The sequence below is a fragment of the Mobula hypostoma genome, chromosome 21 (assembly GCF_963921235.1).
Source record: "Mobula hypostoma chromosome 21, sMobHyp1.1, whole genome shotgun sequence".
NCBI classification, from domain to species: domain Eukaryota; kingdom Metazoa; phylum Chordata; class Chondrichthyes; order Myliobatiformes; family Myliobatidae; genus Mobula; species Mobula hypostoma.
In genome coordinates, this window is record NC_086117.1 from 24,896,757 (window position 1) to 24,919,474 (window position 22,718).

At 41.5% G+C, this 22,718-nt stretch overlaps 1 protein-coding gene across 2 annotated transcripts in view; it reads left to right on the forward strand.

Moving 5' to 3' along the window:
* Positions 1-2,747: 2,747 nt before the first annotated feature.
* odf2a (outer dense fiber of sperm tails 2a) overlaps positions 2,748-22,718 on the forward strand; it is a 55,212-nt gene continuing 35,241 nt past the window's right edge. The window contains exons 1-7 of one of the 2 annotated variants that reach the window (XM_063073658.1): positions 2,748-2,829; positions 7,861-7,974; positions 9,959-10,078; positions 17,907-18,077; positions 19,039-19,226; positions 19,826-19,952; positions 22,076-22,207. In XM_063073658.1, coding sequence (XP_062929728.1) covers positions 2,827-2,829; positions 7,861-7,974; positions 9,959-10,078; positions 17,907-18,077; positions 19,039-19,226; positions 19,826-19,952; positions 22,076-22,207 — 855 coding nt within the window. In that variant the 5' untranslated portion in view covers positions 2,748-2,826. The remainder of the gene's footprint in view (positions 2,830-7,860; positions 7,975-9,958; positions 10,079-17,906; positions 18,078-19,038; positions 19,227-19,825; positions 19,953-22,075; positions 22,208-22,718) is intronic. The other variant, XM_063073659.1, reaches the window with a different exon arrangement.

Below are 22,718 nucleotides of genomic sequence, written 5' to 3' on the forward strand. Positions count from 1 at the left end.
TGACACACCCTCCAGCCTCAGTCTTTGTGATTTAACCTGGGTTTTTATTTCATTGTTGTGTGTGGTATGGCTGCCCCATCAAATATAGATGGCAACTACAATTGAAAAATAAATGACCTGTGAAATGCTTTGAGATATCTTGGAAGTGAAGAGATTTAACTGTAATAGCATAGTAAAATATCCCAAGGAGTGTCACAGAATGAAAACTGACAGCAATAAAATTAAACAATTATTATGGAACTTAACCAATGAGGTAGATTTTCAAAAGGGAAAAAAAAAGCAAAAACAAAACTACAGATGTTGAAAATGTGAAATAAAAACTGAAAAGGTCTTTTTCATGAGCATCCATTGAGAGGCAATTGAACTGAAACATTAAGCCTCTTTCTCTCTCCATAAATATTTCCTGCCCTGTTGAATAGATCCAGCACTTTCATGGTTTATAGAATATCTTGAAGGTTGAAAGCAAAGTGAAATGGTGTTGGTTCGGGCAGTGATTACAATAAGGAATAAGCAAAAGGAGAGGAATAAACCAGCTCGTATAGTTAATTAGAGGTGTTATGGAATCAAAGTGAGGTAGTGGAGGCAAATGAAAGGTATGAATTTTAAATTTGAGAGGTGTTACCTTTAGTTTCATATGAGTAAAATAATTTCAAGTTGTATAATCAATAGTCCTGACGAAGGGTTCCGGCCCGAAACGTCGACCGATCTTTTCCGCTGATGCTGCCCAACCTGCTGAGTTCCTCCAGTGTGTTGTGAGCGTTGCTTTGACCCCAGCATCTGCAGATTATTTTGTGTATATAATCAGGAATTACTGGAAAGTTCAAGCAGTTCAGTTCTGTGCAATGAGTATTTGGGTTAAATAAGTATTAATCAGAGCTGGGAAAAAAAATAAAGATTAAACAAGAACAAGGAAGTGGACAGGAAAGGACAATGCAAAGAGTCTCTGATGGGATGGAAGTTAGGGGATGAAAGTTGAGGATAAAGGCAGAGGGAGAAGCTGCACCAATAAAGCAACAAAATTTGTGACCAAATGAGGTGCAAGTGATCACTGAAACCATGGCTGCACCACATTAATTAGAGTTGCTAATGATGCTGAATGCTGATGCCTATTTGTGATCTGTTTTAGAAATGGGGGGGGGGGTGAAATTATTGTTATGATCTCAGCTGCTGACAGATGGTAAAGTGCCAAGCTAAAAACGGTGGTTTTCTCTGAACTTGTGCAAGTTTTATTATAAGTGCGAGTGTAGTCTAGTATAAAAACATGCTGTAAAAACTTCTGCTGTGCAGATATATAAAGTGACAATATTTTAGCTAGTGGCAGATCAGGTTACTAACAGACTGAGACTGGAGAAATTACAAAAAAAAACGCAAACAACAGGAATTCTGCAGATGCTGGAAATTCAAGCAACATACATCAAAGTTGCTGGTGAACGCAGCAGGCCAGGCAGCATCTATAGGAAGAGGCGCAGTCGACGTTTCAGGCCGAGACCCTTCGTCAGGACTAACTGAAGGAAGAGTTCTCTTCCTTCAGTTAGTCCTGACGAAGGGTCTCGGCCTGAAACGTCGACTGCGCCTCTTCCTATAGATGCTGCCTGGCCTGCTGCGTTCACCAGCAACTTTGATGTATGTTGCCTGGAGAAATTACCTTGGGGAATGAGGAAATGGCAGAGAACTAAATAAATATTTTGAGTGAGTGGGTCTTCATAAGATATTGCCACCATTTATTTTATTTTAAATTTCTATATCTGTAGTGTTTTTTTTTCTTTTTTTTTGTGCTGGGAATGACCACTTAGAATTTCTCACATTCTGACACCTTTAAAGCTAAAGCACTTTCACGGTAACTGCAGCCTCATTTTCCAGTTTTGACAAAGGGCCTTAAAACTGAAAAGTTAACTTTGTTCACAAACAAGAGAAAATCTGCAGATGCTGAAAATCCAAGCAACACACGCAAAATGCTGGGGGAACTCAGCAAGCCAGGCAGCATTTATGGGGAAAAAAAGTACTGTCGACATTTCGGCCGAGACCCTTCAGCAGGACCCGAGTTCCTCCAGCATTTTGTGTGTGTTGCTAAGTTAACTCTGCTTCTCTTTCCACACAGCCTGACTTGCTGAGTATTTTAATTTATGTGCCAGGCCTGAGATTGGGCAATCCTGTGATGACAATATCTTTGGCATCAGTATTTCCCATAAATTACCCGATATTCTCCTCCCCAGAAAAGAATGTTAACCACAATCGATCTCCAGCGGGTTATTATGGCCCGGAGAGAATATTGACCTGGAAAAATAACCGCTTGACGAAATTTGGATTGAGAAGAACAGACATAAAGACAATTAGAGACAACCAGTAACAAACATAACTGGTCAAACAACCCATCCAGATCCAGACTGTCCCGCATCAATCAGTGTTGCTAATGACGCTGAACGACAATGCCTATTGTAATCTGTGACTGATTACTCTGTCGTTTCTAATCATATACATGTTAATTATATTACATTCTTTACATTAAAACATATTTAGTAAATATACTTATCCTGCCCTATATGCCTGGAAATGTAAAGACCAACAAGTTAATAAACGGCTATTAGTAGTTGGGTGGGTTGCCATGGTGATCCAACTGGAAGCGTAACCCGGAAGGTTTTCTCGGCAGGGTCAAGGGGAGAGCGAATCGGAGCGCAGCCGAGACCGTTGGAGCGATTTGAATGCATCAATTAGAAGAGAGCGGAGCGCATCCGGAAGTGACGTAGAGGAGTGTGGCTGTCGGAAGTTGGGAAGCAGCCGAGAGCTCAGATCAATCGCTTCATTTGGCGGTATCGACGGGGAATTCGTATGGTAAGGTGTCGTCCACTCAACAAAACCGTGGCATCAATAACAAAAGGAAGGATCGTGTCTGTCTAATTAATTTACGTTTCAGCATTGCTCCCCAGTCCATGTTGCAAACAAAGCGCGGCAGTGATTTCTGTGATACGACAAAGACTCCAGTCATTTCATGGCAACAGCAAGATCCCACTTGTCGGTCGGTGGGTTATTTAGTGGATACAGTAACAGGGTCGGTGGTAGCGCAGTTGTGAGAGGTTTACATCTTCAAGGTGGTTGTGGACGAGGGCGGGGTGTACCTTACATTCATCCGAGGCCATCCCCTCTCGGCCTTAATCATTCCGAACGCTTCCTTGGATGAACCGCCAGCAATCACTGCCCTAAATCTTCAGAGTCCAGGTTCACTCGTTTTCGGCCCAGTGTCCATCCGCTGGGATTACGGACGGGGATGACGGTATTCCTTGATTCCTAAATTTGATTTCGACGCACCCCGATGTGGGTAATCGGAACAAACATTAGTCCAAATAACGATACTGACGTTCAATTCAATTTCAAAGTTAGATAATGTAGCAACCAGCCAGGTTTTCGTTTGGTGCACATATACTGGAAATCTTGCGGCAGGCTTAGGGTGTGACCCAGTGCAAAGTGTTACCAACTGTAAAAGTGTCACGGGCATTCATTTTTTTATGAAAAGGAAAAAGCAGGAGGCACTCAACAGGTTAAGCAATAAATGCAGAGAGGGAAACAATTGCCATTTAAGATATCTGACCTTTCGTCAGAACTGTATTAATTCTCTAAAGATGAATGAACGTTATGGTGGAGTGGGTCTGGCTAGGCCTTCCTGAAGTGGTTGGAGGTCCAGATGGACTTGACATTCTTGGTGAGCTGCTTGGATCAGGAAACCATCAAAATGGCGAAGGGTGTCATGGATGTAGTGAAAAAGGGTCTAGACAAGGTGAGAAGGAATTAAGTTCTCTAGAACAGTCTGAAACATATTTGTTTTCTAAGACATTCCTGCTTGGGGATGTTGGGAGTGGGTAGGAGCAGAATATCTGGTGTCTGAGGCTGGAGGCCATAAAGAGAAGAGCTTCAGAGGAAATGATGTCAGTGGGTGTCTTGGAAACAATAGTCTGATATGCAGTGGTGATGTCATGGAACAGGTACAGGTGTCCCAGATCTGTCAGTTGGCTTCTGCAAAGCAGAAGTTAGTTTGCTTGTAAATCCGCCTTTGTCAGTGGTTTGATGACAATGTTGGAGTGTAGAGCTGCAAGTTCAGAGAGACATAGATCGTAAATAAGAGTGAGGAATAATCAGTCACTGCCTCATCAGTAGTTAACAATTCCTCCATCTCTGCCGCACCTGCTTTTAGGATGAGGCTTTTCATTCTAGAAGAAGGAGATGTCCTCCTTTTTCAAAGAAAGCGGCTTCCCTACCTCCACCATCAACACTACCCTCAGCCATATCTCTTCCATCTCACGCATGTCTGCTCTCACCCCATCCTCCTGCCACCCTACCAGGGAAAGGGTTCCTCTTGTCCTCACCTACCACCCCACCTGCCTCCATGTCCAGCACATAATTCTCTGAAACTTATGCCATCTCCAACGCGATCCCACCACCAAGCTCATCTTTTCCTCCTCCCTCCACCCACTTTCTGCTTTCCACAGGGATCGCTCCCTCTGTGACTCACTTGTCTGTTTGTTCCTCCCCACTGTTCTCTCTCCTGGAACTTAACCTTGCAAGTGTAAGCAAGTGCCACACCTACCCGTACACCTCTTCCCTCATATCATTAAGGGCCCCAAACAGCCCTTCCAGGTGAGGCGCCACTTCCCTGTGAGTCTGTTGCGGTCATCTACTGTGTCCGGTGTGGCCTCCTGTATGTCGGTGAGACCCATCGTAGATTGGGAGACTGCTTTGCTGAGCATCTACACTCCGTCCACCAAGACAAGCAGGGATCTTTCAATGGCCACCCATTTTAATTCTACTTCCTATTCCCATTCCAATATGTCCATCCATGGCCTCCTCCACTATCATGATTAAGCCACACTTAGACTGGAGGAAGAACACCTTGTATTCCGTTTGGGTAGCTTCCAAGCTGATGGCGTGAACGTCGATTTCTTGAATTTCTGGTAATGCCTTCCAACCGCCCCCCTTCACCATTTCCCATCCCCTTGTCCCTCTCTCACTTTATCTCCTTGCCCACCCATCATCTCTCTCTGGTACTCCTCCACCCCCACCCTCTTTTTCTTTCTTCCATGGCCTTCTGTCTCTTTCACCAGCTCTTTAGTTTATCCCTCCCCCTCCAGGTTTCCCCTATCATCTGGTGTTTCTCTCTCCCCTCCCCCCATCTTTAAATCTGCTCCTAGTCCTGCCAAAATGTTTTGACCCGAAACGTCGACTGTACTTTTTTCCATAGATGCTGCCTGGCCTGCAGAGTTCCTCCAGCATTTTGTGTGTGTAACAATGATCAATTTTCTTTTGAGGGGAAAAAGCCAGAAACGGTGTCCAAATTGATTAGAAATTTCCGAGATGGGAGAGAGGAGGCCACAAAGGTGCAGTTAATAGAGCATCACCCTCACAACAAAGATGCTGTCTCTATAGCGCTTACATATCCTTCATGCTGATTGCTTGGCCACTATAAATTGCCCATAGTGGTTAGGCAAGTGGGTGAATCTGGGGAGAGATCTTCAGTATGGAGAGGATTTTTTTTTTTAAAAAAAGCACTCTTGTAAAATGAGTATGAACAATTGATGGTCAGAGTGGACTTGGTGAGTCGATAAACCTGTTTCTGTACTCCATCTTTTTATGACTGTGATTTCTGCACAATGGGGAAGGCGCTGAGTGCTGAATTCATTAAGATGGAATATGGGGAGGAGCTTAAGGCTTCTGGTAAGGACTGGTCTTTTGAGTTCAGGAAAAGGAAGACGAGAGAGATAGTGGAAACGTGACAAGGGATGGAACTGGAGCAAACTGTCAGGTCAGAGGACAGATGGAACTTGAGCAAACTGTCGGGTCAGAAGACAGCAAAGGGAAGAAAGATCTGCATGAGTATTAGAATTAGAGTTATTGAAGACTGCAAACTTCAATGTGAGAGAAAAATATGTTTTGTTTAAACACCAAATATTGCAAGGGATAAATGGAACAATAAAACTGCTTTTAAATTGGTTGAGTTGGTACAATTGTACAGTGAGATGAAGGACAGGCACATGAATTTCAATAACAGCAAAAATTATGCCTGCAAAAGTGTTGAATAGCTTAAACATGCCTGTCATTGAAGGTGAGTCTGAATTGTGGAATCCACTTAACATACATTGGAATAAGAGAGAGTTCTCAAAGAAAGGGATATGGCTGTATAAACTAGTTTTGGTCAATGCCTTAAAAAAAAGCAAGGGAACAGCCATTGAAGGCAAGCAAGGTTTAAAATAAAAAGACAAACAATTATTTTTGGTGAGCTGTCTCATCCTGGACATTCCCAATTGTGAATTAAATAATATTGAAATAACAGAAAATACAGGAAGTACAGTAGATTCTGGTTAATTGGGACACAACGGGATCAGTACATTTTGGCCTAATTAAGCTGCTGTCTCAATTAGCCGAAGTTTCATGGGAATAGTTTAAAAGGTATAAAAACAACAAACTACCATTTAACTGAGTAACAAATCATGTATTTAAATGAATTACAGAACAAATTAGAACATTGATTTATCAATACTACAATGATACTATTAAACTATGTATTAGTTCCTAATTGTTATCAATGGAGGAATTTTTCCAGTGTACCTGTTTCCTGTTGTGTTCTTTTGATTGACTGCAAATGAACAAAATCAACACAGACACCTAGTGTAGATAATGGACCGTCTTCAAACAATGCTATGGATGATGTATCCTCCAAATCTTCGTTTTCATTGTAGCATTCAAGGTGATTGTCAATACCTTCAAACTATTCGTAGTTCCTAACTTGCTGAAGTAGTGAAATCATTTCATTTTCACTCACGGCCATTTCTGGCATCTTTAAGCGTGAATGCTTGAAACTGCAATGAGCAAAACAGTTCTGAATTGCCTTACTGCTTATTTCTTGGCAACTATTAGTGACAAAAATCATTACTTTTTGAACACAAGCATACGCAGCTGATGTTATGTAAAAACTGTTTGCTGTAAGCACAGTGTAGTATCTAATGGCCATACAAGTGCATGCATTTGATGCTAGGTAGAAACTGTTTGGTAACAATCCCCTGTCCCAATGAAGCAGCTTACTGTCTCAAATGAATGAAGGGAATCTAGGCTATTTTCTTGATTTGTTTTTGTTCTTTAAGAGTTGTCCCAAATAAGTGGCTGGCCCAACTATCCGATGGCCCAAATAACTGGAATCCACTGTATTTAGCAGGCCAGCGGCATCAGTGGAGGAAAAAAAAACAAAGACACTTTATTGATTCAAATGAAAGGTCCTAATCTGAAAAGTAAATTCTGTTTCTCTGTCCATGGGTACTATCTGACCTGTTGAGCAATTCCAGCCTTTTCTGTTCTTTTTTCCATATCTCTACTATCTCCAATATTTCACCCTTGGATGCTTAGAAACAAATTAACTGAATGCTCCTCTTCTGGTTACACAGCCTTCTGACAGTAACTTCTGTGTTTCTGCTACTTGCCCATCGTGATTTTTAATAAATAACTCTACTGTTTGAATGTACTGTAGATATGAATTTCTTTTGAAAGAATAGTCTGAATTAGTGTTCTATTTTAATGTGGTGTTTTGAATACCGTATGTAAAAAAATTATTTAGAAACCATGTGATACAACCAGATAGATGGAAGTAAACTTTTTCATGGAATTCAGGAAGCTGTGCTTGAAACAGAGCATCAAACAACATTCATGAAATTTCTGGACAAGCGTTTCAATCACCGAAGTCTTGAAGAAACAGCTGGCAAATGGGATTAGTATAAATAAGTACAGTACAGCTGGTGGTTGGATTTGATGGAGTGGGTTGAAACGCCTGTTTCTGTGCTGTGAGATTCTGTGAACCAATCTGATTCTTTGTGTTACTTTGATCAGCTGAGAAGGGAAATGAAAACAAGAACCTCTCCTCTACTCCATGTTCATGTTGATGAAACAACCCCTGTTCATGTTCATGTTAAGAAGAGTCCAAAACAAGCAAAGAAGGTCCAGGTAATCACTTGGCTCTCTCAATGGAAAATTAGACTACATCAGTCTTGTGTGCTCACACTCTTTTCACTTCTGAACTATTAAGATTTTTATCTTTCTGACTTATTCCTTTTATATCTGAATGCATTTTATTTGCACTTTTTTGATAAGTATCACATTTCTTTTGCATTTTGAGTACTCATTGCGAGTGAAAATTGTGGTTTAATATCAGCACCAAGATGCAGTTTGTTCTAACCACCCTAGGACCTTCATTGTAAAACTGGTGTATAAATTGCATTGATGTATTAGTTGTCGCTTCCCAAGCCTTATTTTTGGCCACTCTTTGGGACTTCTACCTTAGGAAAGCATATTCCTTATGATCTCCTATGAATACCAACATGGTTCACTTTCTCATTTTTAAAAAGAGTAAGCAATTTTTTTTAACCGAAGTAGATGACTTCACATTTTTCCACATTATATTCCTTTAGTAAAAATGTCTTTATCCCCTCTGTGTCTTCCTCACAGTGCACACACCTATCAGCTTTATATCATCAGTAGACCTGTTTAAGTTACATTTACTAAGCCTTGAATTCAAATTGTTAGCATCTGGGACTCCGGCATAAATTCCTGTGTATCCTTACGAATCATAGCTTGCTAACCTAATATAATCAGATTCCTACAATTCCTTACCCCCTAGCCATCTTCAATCTCTCCTATTCCATTCATTCAGTCCCATGTGTTCTAAGTTTGTTTAGTAGTGAAGATTTATTTAGTTGCAGTCTATTTTTTGCTTAATCTCATATGATACCATGCCTTATCCATTCTACTATAACCAACTCCTACTTCTTTCCTTCGTAGTTTGTTGAAAGCAGTTTTAAGATCTCTTTCATTTTTAATATATGATTACTTTTTTTCTCATTATACTGTACCAAATCTAAAATAGCCTATTTAGTTATTGGTGCTTCATCATACTAATGTAAAAAAAAATTTCTTATACTCAATTAATTCACCTTCAGTTACATTCATCTAATTTATATTTGGTTTAAAGATTACTGTATTGCGATTGTTACCTGCACCAGTATTCCTTCATTTCTATTATGCCTTCCGTTAACTCTACCATTTGTGGGACTATATGGAGCTGTCACAAGTATTTTCTACCCCTTGTTGTGTCTTGGCCCCAACCAAATTTATTCCACCTATTGGATTTCTGAACAAAGAACCTTTTGTCTAGATTACTGTGGAGAATCTCTATATTAATATGAACTAAGATTACTTTGAACTACAATGGACTTGGTGGGATTTTGTTCTAATTATGTTCCTTCTTAGATAATTTTCTATAATTAACATTTTTGTGAATATTGTCCCTCAATGCTGTGTTCCTATGATTCTGCTGCAAGTAAGCTTTTCATTTCACCTGTGCATATATATGGACGTTACAATAAACTCTACTATTCTTTTCAAATTCCTTCGTTCTATTCTTTAATATCATGGCTATCCCTCTGTTTGCATTATACCTATCTTTTCTCAAAGTTGGAAAATATTTACTTTCTGCCTTATTCGCCTCACAGTCGTATCCTTGTAGACGCTATTCAGTCGTAAGCAATTGTTTTGAATTATGCCATTCATTGCCTTGTTACAAATGCTGTGCGCATTCAAGAAATTATTCTTCAGTTTTATCTCTGCTCTGACACTCACTGGAAATATATTGCTATGTTTGTGTGCCCTGTTTCTTCATGACAGAGTCTGGTTATGATTAGCCACTTCGTAATTATGTGCAATCACTTTGTTCGTTCCTTCTAACTTTTTATATTTCAGCTCACTGAAATATTTAGGCCAGAATGTTATCTACTATCTTAATGATTCGATTCACTATATACAGGTCTGAGCCTTCTTCAGGTGAAACTTGCCCTGATAGAACAGCTCTGTTTTAGGTCCTTCATGACATTCTCATAGCATTGATATAAGTTGAATTTCATGATATTATAACATCTTTACTTTCAACATTTAGCAGAAACTGAAAGGAGCACTTGAATGTGGCAACCTGAGACCAGTCAGCAAGGTAAAGACCAAGGTGCCATGGATTCCACCAGGCAAAACATCAGTAAGAGAACTTGGCTACAAATGGGAGGTTTGTACCCATAACTCCTTGAAATTTCTAGTTTGCATTAATGCTTATTTAATTCTGGTGTCAGTCTCACTCCAATGAATAATGTTTTGATGACAGAGATTACAAAAATTAGCCTTATTTGTCAATTGCACATTGAAATTTATAGTAATACAGGTGTCCCCCCGCTTTTCGAACGATTGCTTTATGAAACCTCACTGTTACGAAAGACCTACATTAGTTACCTATTTTCGCTAACAGAAGGTGTTTTCACTGTTACGAAAAAAGGCAGCGCGCGAAAAAAAAAAACAGCGCATGCCCCGAGCAGCCGCTCTCCCCTGGATTCGGAACGGCATTCTCGCCAGCATTGCTTAAACACGTGCCTGTGAGCAGCCGTTTGCAAGATGCGTTCTAAGGTATCGGAAAAGCCTGAAAGAGCTCATAAGGGTGTTACACTTATCGTAAAACTAGACATAATTAAGCGTTTCGATCGTGGTGAACGAAGAAAGGACAAAGTGAGTTTGGCTTGTGGACGTTGACAAAGATGATGTTGAAGAGGTTTTGGCATCCCATGACCAAGAACTGATAGCTGAAGAGCTGATGCAATTGGAAGAGGAAAAGATAACAATCGAAACCGAATGCAGTAGCGAACGGACCAAAAGTGAAGTCGTCCAGGAACTGAACGTGAAGCAACTGCGTGAGATTTTTGCTGCAATGATAAAGTACGACTTTAATTTTGAAAGGGTACGTCGGTTTAGGGCATATTTGCAGGATAGTTTGAGTGCTGAGAAAGAACTGTATGATAGAAAAATGTGCGAGGCCAAGCAGTCAAGCATATTGTCGTTTTTCAAGCCTTCAACATCAGCCACAGCAGATGACGAACCTCGACCTTTGACATCGAGACAGGCAGACATAGAAGGAGATGACCTACCTGCCCTGATGGAAACAGATGATGAGATGACACCCCGTGTCCCACCATCCCAACTCCCGGACTGTGGATAGATACCGATCCGCGAGGAATACAGTGGTGGCCAGAACGCACCCAGCACACCTTTAAGGAAAAAGCCGAAATAAGCAAGCTAATTAATTAGGTGCCGCCCGACATGTAAATGTCGGCCCAGATCAGAGGCGATTGCCGATTGCGTTGCCTCTGATCTGGGCCGACATCTACGTGCCAGGCGGCACCTAATTAATTAGCTTGTTTGTTTCGGCTTTTTTCTTAAAGATGTGCTGGGTGTGTCCCGGCTGCCGCTGTACTCCTGCATGTTTCGCGGATTGGTATCGGTTCGCTGCCTGGAGGGTGGGGGCCACTGCACCATCCCAACCTCCGACGACTCAGCCTAACACACCATCCTCAGTGTGCTTGATGTCTTCCTGATTCCCGTAAGTGATACTACACTGTACATACATTATTTCTACTTTATATAGGCTGTGTATTTTTACGTGTTATTTGGTATGATTTGGCAGCTTCAAGCTTAAAGGTTACTGGAGAGTGCTTGCGCCGTGTTTTTGCCGATGGCGCTTGCTCCGTGTTTCTGTCAAGAGCGCTTGCGTGAGATTTTCGCTACGGAGAACAGTGCAGCAATAATTGTGGAAGTATTTCTACTTTATATAGGCTGTGTGTTTCCTGCTTTTACTATATGTTACTGTTATTTTAGGTTTTATGTGTTATTTGGCATGATTTGGTGGGTTATTTTTGGGTCTGCTGTTACATGTTCAAGGAGATGTGTTTTTTTTGTGAGAATGATGTAATGGTCTTTTGGAGGTCACCTGATGCAATTTTCCCGCCGATGTGAGGTCACGTGATGACATGTGCCCCATGGGTATATAAGGGTCGACCCCAGATGACGCAGTTAGTTCTTAGTTTGTAGATTTCCGGGTAGAACGTGCTGTGTCTCTGTTTCTGTTGCGTTTGTTTTTGTGACGCAGTTTCATTTTTAAAACGGAGTGTTGCGTTCTATTGCAAGATACAATATTATTGGACTGGAAATTTTTGGCTAGATGTGCTGATTTACTCAATTCCAGCAGTAGAAGGGGGAGTGAAGACTCTATCGAAGTACAGGACTGAGAGTTGAGAGGGTTGAGAGGAGTCGGCATCGGTCGGCAGTTTAACAAAGGATCGACCTTGTTGAGTCTTAGTTGAAGGAGTAGCAACCTGCATCAAGATAACTCTTGCCAAAAAGAGCAAAGAGTTCATGTAAAGGTTTGCTCTCTCTAAAAGAACTTAAGGTCAGTTGTTTTAAAGTGTTTATTTACTGCCACGTGAATCCTGTGGACAGAACCAGCAGGAAAGGCGTGTCTGTGAAGAAATCCTTCTCCAGAGAAGTCTCTCCTAATTGAACGTACAAATCTGTTGGACTTTTGAATTTAACGATTTAAGAACCAGTGCCGAGTGACAATTTGTTGAATGGCTGCATAACGGTTAACTTCCGGTTTAAGTTTTTGTTTGTTTTTTCCTTATCGTTTATCTGTGTTTAATAAATGTTCGGTTGTTTTTATATAACCTGTCTCGATTGATATTCATTGTTCCCGTTTACGTAACACTGCGAATGCTCACAAATTTTTCCCATATAAATAAATGGTAATTGCTTCTTCGCTTTACGGCATTCCGGTTTACAAACCATTTCATAGGAACGCTCTACCTTTGGATGGCGGGGGAAACCTGTATGTGTCATTTGTGTCAAATCAAGTCATAAGGATTATACTGGGCAGCCACGCCAATATACCATGCCCACAATTTACTAATCCTAACCTCTACAGCCCTAACCTGAAGGGATGGAAAGAATGGAGATTTGAGGGAGAACTCTGGCTTGTCTGTATTCTATTTCTCTGCTCCTTCCATTTCTTTAGTCATAGTCATACTTTATTGATCCTGGGGGAAATTGATTTTCGTTATAGTTGCACCATAAGTAATTAAATAGTAATAAAACCATAAATAGTAATATGTAAATTATGCCAGGAAATAAGTCCAGGACCAGCCTATTGGCTCAGGGTGTCTGACCCTCCAAGGGGGGAGTTGTAAAAGTTTGATGGCCACAGGCAGGAATGACTTCCTATGACGCTCTGTGTTGCATCTCGGTGGTATGAGTCTCTGGCTGAATGTACTCCTGTGCCCACCCAGTACATTATGTAGTGGATGGGAGACATTGTCCGAGGTGGCATGCAACTTAGACAGCATCCTCTTTTCAGACACCACCGTGAGAGAGTCCAGTTCCATCCCCACAACATCACTGGCCTTACGAATGAGTTTGTTGATTCTGTTGGTGTCTGCTACCCTCAGCCTGCTGCCCCAGCACACAACAGCAAACATGATAGCACTGGCCACCACAGACTCATAGGACATCCTCAGCATCGTCCGGCAGATGTTAAAGGACCTCAGTCTCCTCAGGAAATAGAGACGGCTCTGACCCTTCTTCTAGACAGCCTCAGTATTCTTTGACCAGTCCAGTTTATTGTCAATTCATATCCCCAGGTATTTGTAATCCTCCACCATGTCCACACTGACCCCCTGGATGGAAGCAGGGGTCACCGGTACCTTAGCTGTCCTCAGGTCTACCACCAGCTCCTTAGTCTTTTTCACATTAAGCTGCAGATAATTCTGCTCACACCATGTGACAAAGTTTCTTACCGTAGCCCTGTACTCAGCCTCATCTCCCTTGCTGATGCATCCAACTATGGCAGAGTCATCTGAAAACATCTGAAGATGACAAGGCTCTGTGCAGTAGTTGAAGTCCGAGGTGTAAATGGTGAAGAGAAATTATGTAGTGAATGGGAGATATTGTCCAAGATGGCATGCAACTTGGACAGCATCCTCTTTTCAGACACCACCATCAGAGAGTCCAGTTCCATCCCCACAACATCACTGGCCTTATGAATGAGTTTGTTGATTCTGTTGGTGTCTGCTACCCTCAGCCTGCTGCCCCAGCACACAACAGCAAACATAATTTTGCAGAACACTTAAAAATAAAGCCTCTTCCTTTTCCAGTGAGGTCAAAAACCTGCATGAGCAGAAACAATAATTTTATGTATTTTACTGTGCAATGAACTTGTGCCTCCTGTGGCTTTGAAAGAGAATTCTTGGTTTCATTTTGTGCAGGACTAAACTTCTTGGGAATACAGAGGAAATCTGAGAGGACTCTTTGTAATACTATAGTATTAATGTGTTGATTGAACACATTAGTGTTCCTAAACACAAAAAAGTCTGCAGATGCTGGAAATCCAAAGCAACACACACTGAAATGTTGAAAGAACTCAGCAGGTCAGGCAGCATCTACGGAAATAAATAAATAGTCGATGTTTCAGGCCGAGACCCTTCTTCAGGAATATCTTCATGAATTGCTGTTTCTATCTTCATGAATTTTCATCAATTGATTTACATAGCAATTCTGGGAGAAATTCTTCACTGGTACCATACAAATTGAATGAGCTAGAAGGAGATGAAGGGGAATAGAAGCTTTTAGCTCCAATAACAGATCTTAACCTTGTCATTTAAACTAGTAAGTAGCTGAAGCATAAAGACCAGGATGGATCATGTTCATTCTCAGGTCTTTACTGAAATAACAATGATTAGGGTGACCCGGTAGCGTAGTGGTTATCACAACGCTTTACAGTAGGGTGACCTGGGCTCAATTCCTGCTGCTGCCTGTATAGAGTTTGTGACTGTGTGGGTTTCCTCCCATATTCCAAAGGCATACTGGTTGGTAGGTTAATTGGGGGATTGCTGAGCTGCGGAGCTGGAGGGGCCTATTCTGCAGGAACTCTGTGCTGGTCGCTAGTTACTGCTAATCGCTAGTGGAGATTGTGACTGTTAGATGCAGACTGTTTTATTTACCATGGGAATTCACCACTGTCCTTATAGTCAGTGTCTACATTCCCCCCCAGCGCTTATGCTAAAGAGGTGCTCTGTGAACTGTATGGGGCTATGAGCGAACTGCACAACGCACACCCTGATGGACTGTTTATTGTCGCTGGAGATTTTAACCATGCGAACTTCAAGTCAGTGCTCCCCAGATTCCATCAGCATGTGGACTTTGCAATGAGAGGTTAGAACGCGTTGGACCTTGTTTACACAAACATTCCTGACGCATACCGGGCGGAACCCCGCCCCCACCTCGGTTACTCAGACCACATCTCTGTTACACTAATTCCAGCATACAAACCGCTCGTCAGGTGCTCCAGACCAGTTCTGAAGCAGGTGAAAACCTGGCCATCAGGAGCCATCTCTGCTCTTCAAGACTACTTTGAGCACACTGACTGGCACATGTTCAGGGAGGCTGCAACCGATGGTGACTCTACCAACTTAGAGGAGTACACAGCATCAGTGACAAGCTACATCAGCAAGTGCATTGATGACGTCACTGTGTCCAAGACCATCACTACACGCTGTAACCAGAAGCCATGGATGACTGCAGAGGTGCTTGCGCTGCTGAAGACCCGTGACTCCGCCTCCAGAGCAGGCGACAAGGCAGCCCTAACAACAGCGAGGGCCAAACTGTCCCGGGCCATCAGCGAGGCAAAGTGTGCTCACACCCAGCAAATCCACAGCCACTTCCAGGACAGCGGCGGCACGCGGTGCATGTGGAAGGGCATTCAGGACATCACCAACTACAAGACAACACCACCTGCCTGTGCTGGTGATGCCTCCCTCCCAGATGCGCTGAACAACTTCTACGCTCGTTTCGAGGCGGAAAATGACGTGGTGGCAAGGAAGACCACTCCTTCTCCCAATGACCAGGTGCTGTGTCTTACCATGGCCGATGTGAGGAAAACTCTATGCAGGGTCAACCCACGGAAGGCTGCTGGACCAGACAATATTCTTGGCAGAGTGCTCAGAGGATGTGCAAACCAGCTGGCAGATGTTCTCACTGACATCTTCAACATCTCCCTGAGCAGTACCATCATTCTTACGTGCTTCAAGGCCGCCACCATCGTCCCCGTGCCGAAGGAGTCTTCAGTGTCCTGCCTCAATGACTACTGTCCCGTTGCACTCACATCCATCATCATGAAATGTTTGGAGAAGCTCGTCATGAGGCACATCAAGACCCTGTTGCCCCCCTCACTGGACCCTCTGCAGTTTGCGTACCGTCCCAACTGTTCAACAGACAATGAAATTGCCATCACCCTCCACCTGGCCCTAACCCACCTGGACAAAAAAGAATGCTGTTCATAGACTTCAGTTCAGCATTCAACACAATCATTCCTCAGAAACTGATTGGAAAGCTGAAACTGTTGGGCCTGAACACCTCCCTCTGCAACTGGATCCTAGACCTCCTGACTGGGAGACCTCAGTCAGTCCGAATTGGGAGCAGCATCTCCAACACCATCACACTGAGCACAGGGGCCGTTCAGGGCTGTGTGCTCAGTCCACTGCTGTTCACTCTGCTGACCCCCGACTGTGCAGCAAGACACAGCTCGAATCACATCATCAAGTTTGCCGATGACACGACCATGGTGGGTCTCATCAGCAAGAATGATGAGTCAGCATACAGAGAGGAGGTGCAGCGGCTAACGGACTGGTGCAGAGCCAACAACCTGTCTCTGAATGTAAACAAAACAAAAGAGATGGTTGTTGACTTCAGGAGGACACGGAGCGACCACTCTCCACTGAACGTTGATGGCTCTTCCATTGAGATCGTTAAGAGCACCAAATTTCTTGGTGTTCACCTGGTGGAGAATCTCACCTGATCCCTCAACACCAGCTCCATAGCAAAGAAAGCCCAGCAGCGTCTCTACTTTCTGCGAAGGCTGAGAAAAGTCCATATCCCACCCCCCCCCCCCCCCACATCCTCACCACATTCTACAGAGGTTGTATGGAGAGCATCCTGAGCAGCTGCATTACTGCCTGGTTCGGGAATTGCACCGTCTCAGATCGCAAGACCTTGCAGCAGATAGTGAGGTCAGCTGAGAAGATCATCGGGGTCTCTCTTCCCGCCATTAGAGACATGTACACCACACGCTGCACCCGTAAAGCCAACAGCATTGTGAAGGACCCCACGCACCCCTCTCACAAACTTTTCTCCCTCCCGCCATCTGAAAAAAGGTACCGAAGTATTCGGGATCTCACGACCAGACTGTGCAACAGTTTCTTCCCCCAAGCCATCAGACTCCTTAATACCCAGAGACTAGCCTGACATTATTTACTATTATATTGTAATTTGTCCTCTACTATGCCTATTGTCTTGTTTATTATTTATTGTACTGCCCTGCACTGTTTTGTGCACTTTATGTAGTCCTGTGCAGGTCTGTAGTCTAGTGTAGTTTTTGTGTTGTCTCACTTAGTCTAGTGTAGTTTTGTGTTGTTTCATGTAGCACCATGGACCTGGAAGGGTGTTGTTTCATTTTTACTGTGTACTGTACTAGCAGTTTATGGTCGAAATGACAATAAAAAGCGACTTGACTTGATCTCAATAAATAAATAAATCCACCACACTTCAAAGGTGATGGGAAATTTGTCCACAGTTTCTAACAGTATTCAGTGTCGGTGAATCCTAGGTGCATCTGGATGGAATTTAGTGAAGATGGAATTTAATTTGGCTGTAGTACTTGTGAAATCATAATATAATGACGCTATCAAATGTAGGGAGATTTTAAGCTCTTGGGCAAATTGGACAACCTGCTGAGTCAGATTCACAAAATGTAATGAGTACCTGCCAGAGAACAGATAAACCTGATGAGGTCTTTAGGAAACACGTATCATGCTTGAACAGAACTATTTCTTCATTTTCTGAGGTATTTGAGCTTTCTATGTGTGCCCCAATGATAAATTCAAATCTGCAAGTATTTGCTCTTATTTTGGACAAAGTTTTGGAGTTGATCATTACTAACAATTGCTGTCATGCTCCTCTTATTTCAGGGTCCAACTCATCGACTGGAAATAACACCTATTAACACTGAGAAATTCAACTCAACACTTCACCTGAGTGACCTCTCCACAGATGATGAGGAAGCGATACATGGGAAGATGAATCAGTATGAGAAGAAAATCAACTGTCTTATGAAGCAAATGGGATCATTAAAAAATGAGGTAAGGTTTACTGTAGGTTAACCATGCTGGTAGTAACACACTTATAATGCCTCTTAGGATTTCAAACTACTTCACAAAATAAAATATAGCAAGTTTTGTGCAGCCAGCCATGTGTGAAGTGTTGACATGGTTTAAAGCTGTTAAATCAGCTGGTATGCTGGATTTCATTGCTAGAGGGTGGAGTGCAGGTCAGTGTACTGGCACACTTGGTTGGTATGACTTTTTAAAATGTAATTTGGACCAGGGAAGCTAGTTTAATGAGTCCTGTGAAGATCCCTAAATAGAACCCTAAATAGTAGAGCTTGAAACCCCCAAAACAGAAGAAATAGCAGGAATAGGCCAGGTGAGCCATTAAGCCTGGCCATGTCCAGTCTATTTTTCTGTCCATTTCCATCGATATCCAGCAATTCCTTTGGCATTCAGGAACCTACCTTAGTCTTGAATGAAGGGTAATGACTGAGCTTTCACAACCCTCCGAGCAGAGAATTTTAAAGGTTTACAATCTTGTCTCCTCTTCACAGTTCACATTTCAACTTTGCTTTGTATTATTAACAGACTTGTTACATTAGGTTTCATCAAAATCTAAATTGTGAATAATTGAGGGCCGGATATTGATCCCTGGGCATCCAGCTGGTAACTTGAAACCAGCCCATGTATTTTTACTTTTAGCCAGTCCTCTTCAGTTAACCCTCATTTTAGTGAGCCTTATTTTATGTGGCAGGACATTGGGGGCTTTTTAAAAGGAAAATGCACTCTGCTCCACTTTATCTACTCAACTAATTGTATCCTCTAAGCTATTGGATTTGTCAAAAATGATTTTTCCCTTCATAGCATATTGATTGATTATATCAGGCCAATAAAAGGAGCAGAAACTGTTGATTCTGTTTGCTGAACTCATAGTTTAAACATTTCTTATAATTCCAATTTGAAAGTGTAACTGTGATTTATGTATGATATATAGGTTGAATTGAGAAAGAAAAATCAATTGCTGGAACAGCGAGAGGAGGAGCTGAATCTATCCAAGCGGTTGATTGAAGAGAAAGAGGAGGAATTAGCTGAAATCACTAAGGAGCTAGTTCTTACTGAGCATAAGAATGAGTTACTACAAAGGGACATTGAAATGATGAAAGAGGATCCAGAAAATTCCTGGTACAAAATTTATAAGTATTTCCTTCTTTTTATCCATAATTTCTGCCAGCAATCTCTCCTTCATGCAACTTGCTTCAGCTGGGAGAATAACCATTCTAAGCAATTATCACAGAAGGAATGGGATAGATTGATGAATAACGGAAGTCATTTAACCTAATACTAAATATCAGGAAAGAATAAGGAATTAGATTAAAGTCTGTTGAATGTTGATAAGGCCACATGAATTGGAGTACTGGATTCATTTCTGATCACTTCTAACGAGAAATAATATGGAGAAGGACACTATGAAGGAGATTTGCCGAGATTATAAGAAAGTATACCTCCTTAATCACTAGACCTGGTTGGATGAACCAGAATTTCTTTTTCTTTCCTGGTTTGGCAAATATGTGATTCCAAATCCACCAGAGTTGTTAATTGCCTTCTTAGTTCAGAGGTATCGGCAAATTGTCAGCCTTGCTGATGATGGGCAATCCCCTGAATAAATAGTTTTAAAGTATCCTTCTCATCCTGTGTAACTATTACTTTGTTCTCGTTTCACTTCAAGACAACTTCTTGCACATAATGGGAATTATCAACATGTATGATGTTGTTTTTCAAAGCTCAGAAAAAAGGCTGTGGCGAAAAGACGACACGCTGTTGAAAAAGCTGATGGAGGTTGAAATGGATGGAGCTGCTGCAGCCAAGCAGGTTGCATCTCTGCGAAATACCATCAGTAAGCTGGGCACAGTAAGTGTAGCTTTTTTTTCTTTTAATCATGCATTATGTAGTCCTTTCTTCAAGAAAGCTTTTACTCCTGTCTTGCAATTCTGTCAACTGCAAAAACTGAAATGCTGGAAAGAATTGCTAATGTTTGGTGAATGGCCTGAATATTCTGTCTTCTCATACAGTGGTCCACTTAATGTGTAGAACTATTCCCTTCAATTTTTCAGAGTATTTCTTCAAGTGATTACTGCTTAAATAATTCTACTAGAAATTTCTTAAATGCCTTCTATTCTATCTTGAGATCAAGAAGAAAATGTCAAGTGGCTAATTTTGTTGATGAATTCAAAGCAGAAGCAACTTGATCTCCCAAGTATTTCTGTCTTTTGCTAATTGTTGAAGGTTGAATTATGACAAGTCTTGCACAAAAGCGAGGTAAACTGATACTATACTGTACAAAGTATTTAGTGCTACACTGTGTAGTGCTTTAGAAAAGATAGTAGCTCAGGCTGTGTGTCTGGGAACTGGAAGCCTAGCACAAGCCTCTAACCTCCCTACCACTGTGCCAAGAATCTGCTGCAAATGCATGTCCTCCACTGGTACAAACTTCCCACAGCTCCATATGGAGAAGCTGCCTGTTCAGTTGGTATTGGACTGCTTGGAGCAAAGAAAGATGGGGGTGAATCACACGACTAGTATATATATTTTGAGGGTCATGACCTTCAGCTTTGCCTTGAAGAAAAGTAGGGTTGAAGAGTTGGAGAGACCAATCAGTTCAGTAAATTATTGAGCAGAATGGAGTGGTGAAATAGAAAACAGTCTTTTGCATTGGATGAATTAGGGAAATAAATGCCCTATTTCTGTGTATTACAATGTGATTTCTGATAGATGTCTTAAAGGAGGAAGATAGGTTTAGTGTTCTCAAACTTTTATGCTTGGAAAGCCATGTACAGGTTTAGCTAAAATTGATGTTGGTACTTTGCTGACAGTGTACGACTGCTGGGCTTGTGAAGTAATGTTACTCTGCATCCTCCACTTGTGTGCGCTCTCTTGCATAAAAAGTTCTTGTGTATTTGAAGTCTGCAAACAGCATGGGACTCTGACACTGCAAAAAATCTTTCCAGGAGGGTTAAGGCCTGCCTTGACATAAAGGAACTGACTTGCTGCCTGAGACTATAAGGATTTCAGTTTCCTCAAGTTTTTTTCTTTTCTTGAAGATAATTTCCCTTGTACTACTTCATACATCCACCCTTGGTATCACCACCATTCTCAAAGTTGTCCCCAAGATTACAAATGGTTTAGTGATCTGCTTCCGAAGTTTTGACTAGAAATCTTATCACTGTCATAATTTCAGGAGGTTTTGAAGGAATGTTACTTCGTACAACCCTTTTGAGGTTTAATTTGTGGGCCATGGCAAGATTAGTCCAGTGCTTTCAATATGACGAAAATATTGTTGTGAATTTTGCTATATTGTCATTTGCCTAATCATTAGTGTCCATTTCTACAATGCCTCTCCTTTAAGATAACTTGTTACTCTATTGAACACAGGACAAGGGGATCCTAAGTAAAAGACGGGTGAAACAAAGGTCTGGGGTTAACAGCACAACAAATAAGATAAATAACTTTTGGGAGCTTGAAATTGGGTGTGTTTATTTTAAATATGTAGACTGGAAACTAGGAAATGAAACGGCTCCTGTTTGTGAGTTAAGAGCCCAGAAGAAGTATATGGGAGCATAAAATTATAAATTTTATAAAGAACCCTAACCAAAGCTTTGATACAGATTGAATAGTCTGTTGGAATTAATAAATGTTATAGCTTGAGAGGGGATATGGTTGAAGAAGCATTATTATTCCTTAAAAAATTAAATCAATAAGAATTTGCAAAAACATTGAGTGGTGATGCACAAATGATCTTTGCCAAGAAACAGTTGGAAACAGATTTTAATCTAAGCCTTCAGTGCAGATTTCTAATGGCTGCCTGTGCCAACATGGATGAGAAAAGGAGAAACTTTTTAATGAGATTTGTATTCCCAAGGGGTAGGAGTACAAAATTTTCAGTGGTCCTCTTTTTTTTTTAAAAAAATAAAAATTCTCTATATTTGCAATGTGAAATTGCAGGTCCACTAAACTTGTTCTTTCTGTACATTAAGGAGAAGCAAATGTCAACATCAGAGTGTAACTTGCTATCACGGCAGAAGGAATTGTTAATGCAGAAATTGGAGACCTTTGATGCATCAAATCGAACTGTTCGGGATCTACTTAAGGAACAGCATGCACAGGAGGTAAGAATTTGTCAGCCATTGGGTCACTTAATTCTTTTCTGTAGTTGTATTTAGTTAGAAAAGCATTCTTCTGTTTCACCTTTATTGAAGTTGGGTCATTCTGATCATTTGATATTAATACCCAAGCTGGCATTTATTTTGATTTGAGCCATGACACAGTGCAATTACTGTCTGTGATTCAGAAAGTTAATTAATGGCTTCATGTCTCACTTCAGAACCTTTGACACCAAATCTCGACCAATACTATACTGCGACTCTGAAGTAGTCCAGTGGTTTCAGTGCTCCCTGAAAAAAATAAATTGCAATTTTTCTCCCTTCTGGGATCAATAATTCAAGGGGTGACCTATGTAAAAGATCCAAAATGATGTTTTTGGTTCTTAAGAGTAGAAAGGATGACATCAGCTTAGTTTTCAGCATGCCCTAGGATTGCTATAATGTATGAAATGGGGCAGGGGCTAGATCTGTCACAAATTTTGCCTCAACTGATGGGTTGCCCTTTCTCTGTGTAATG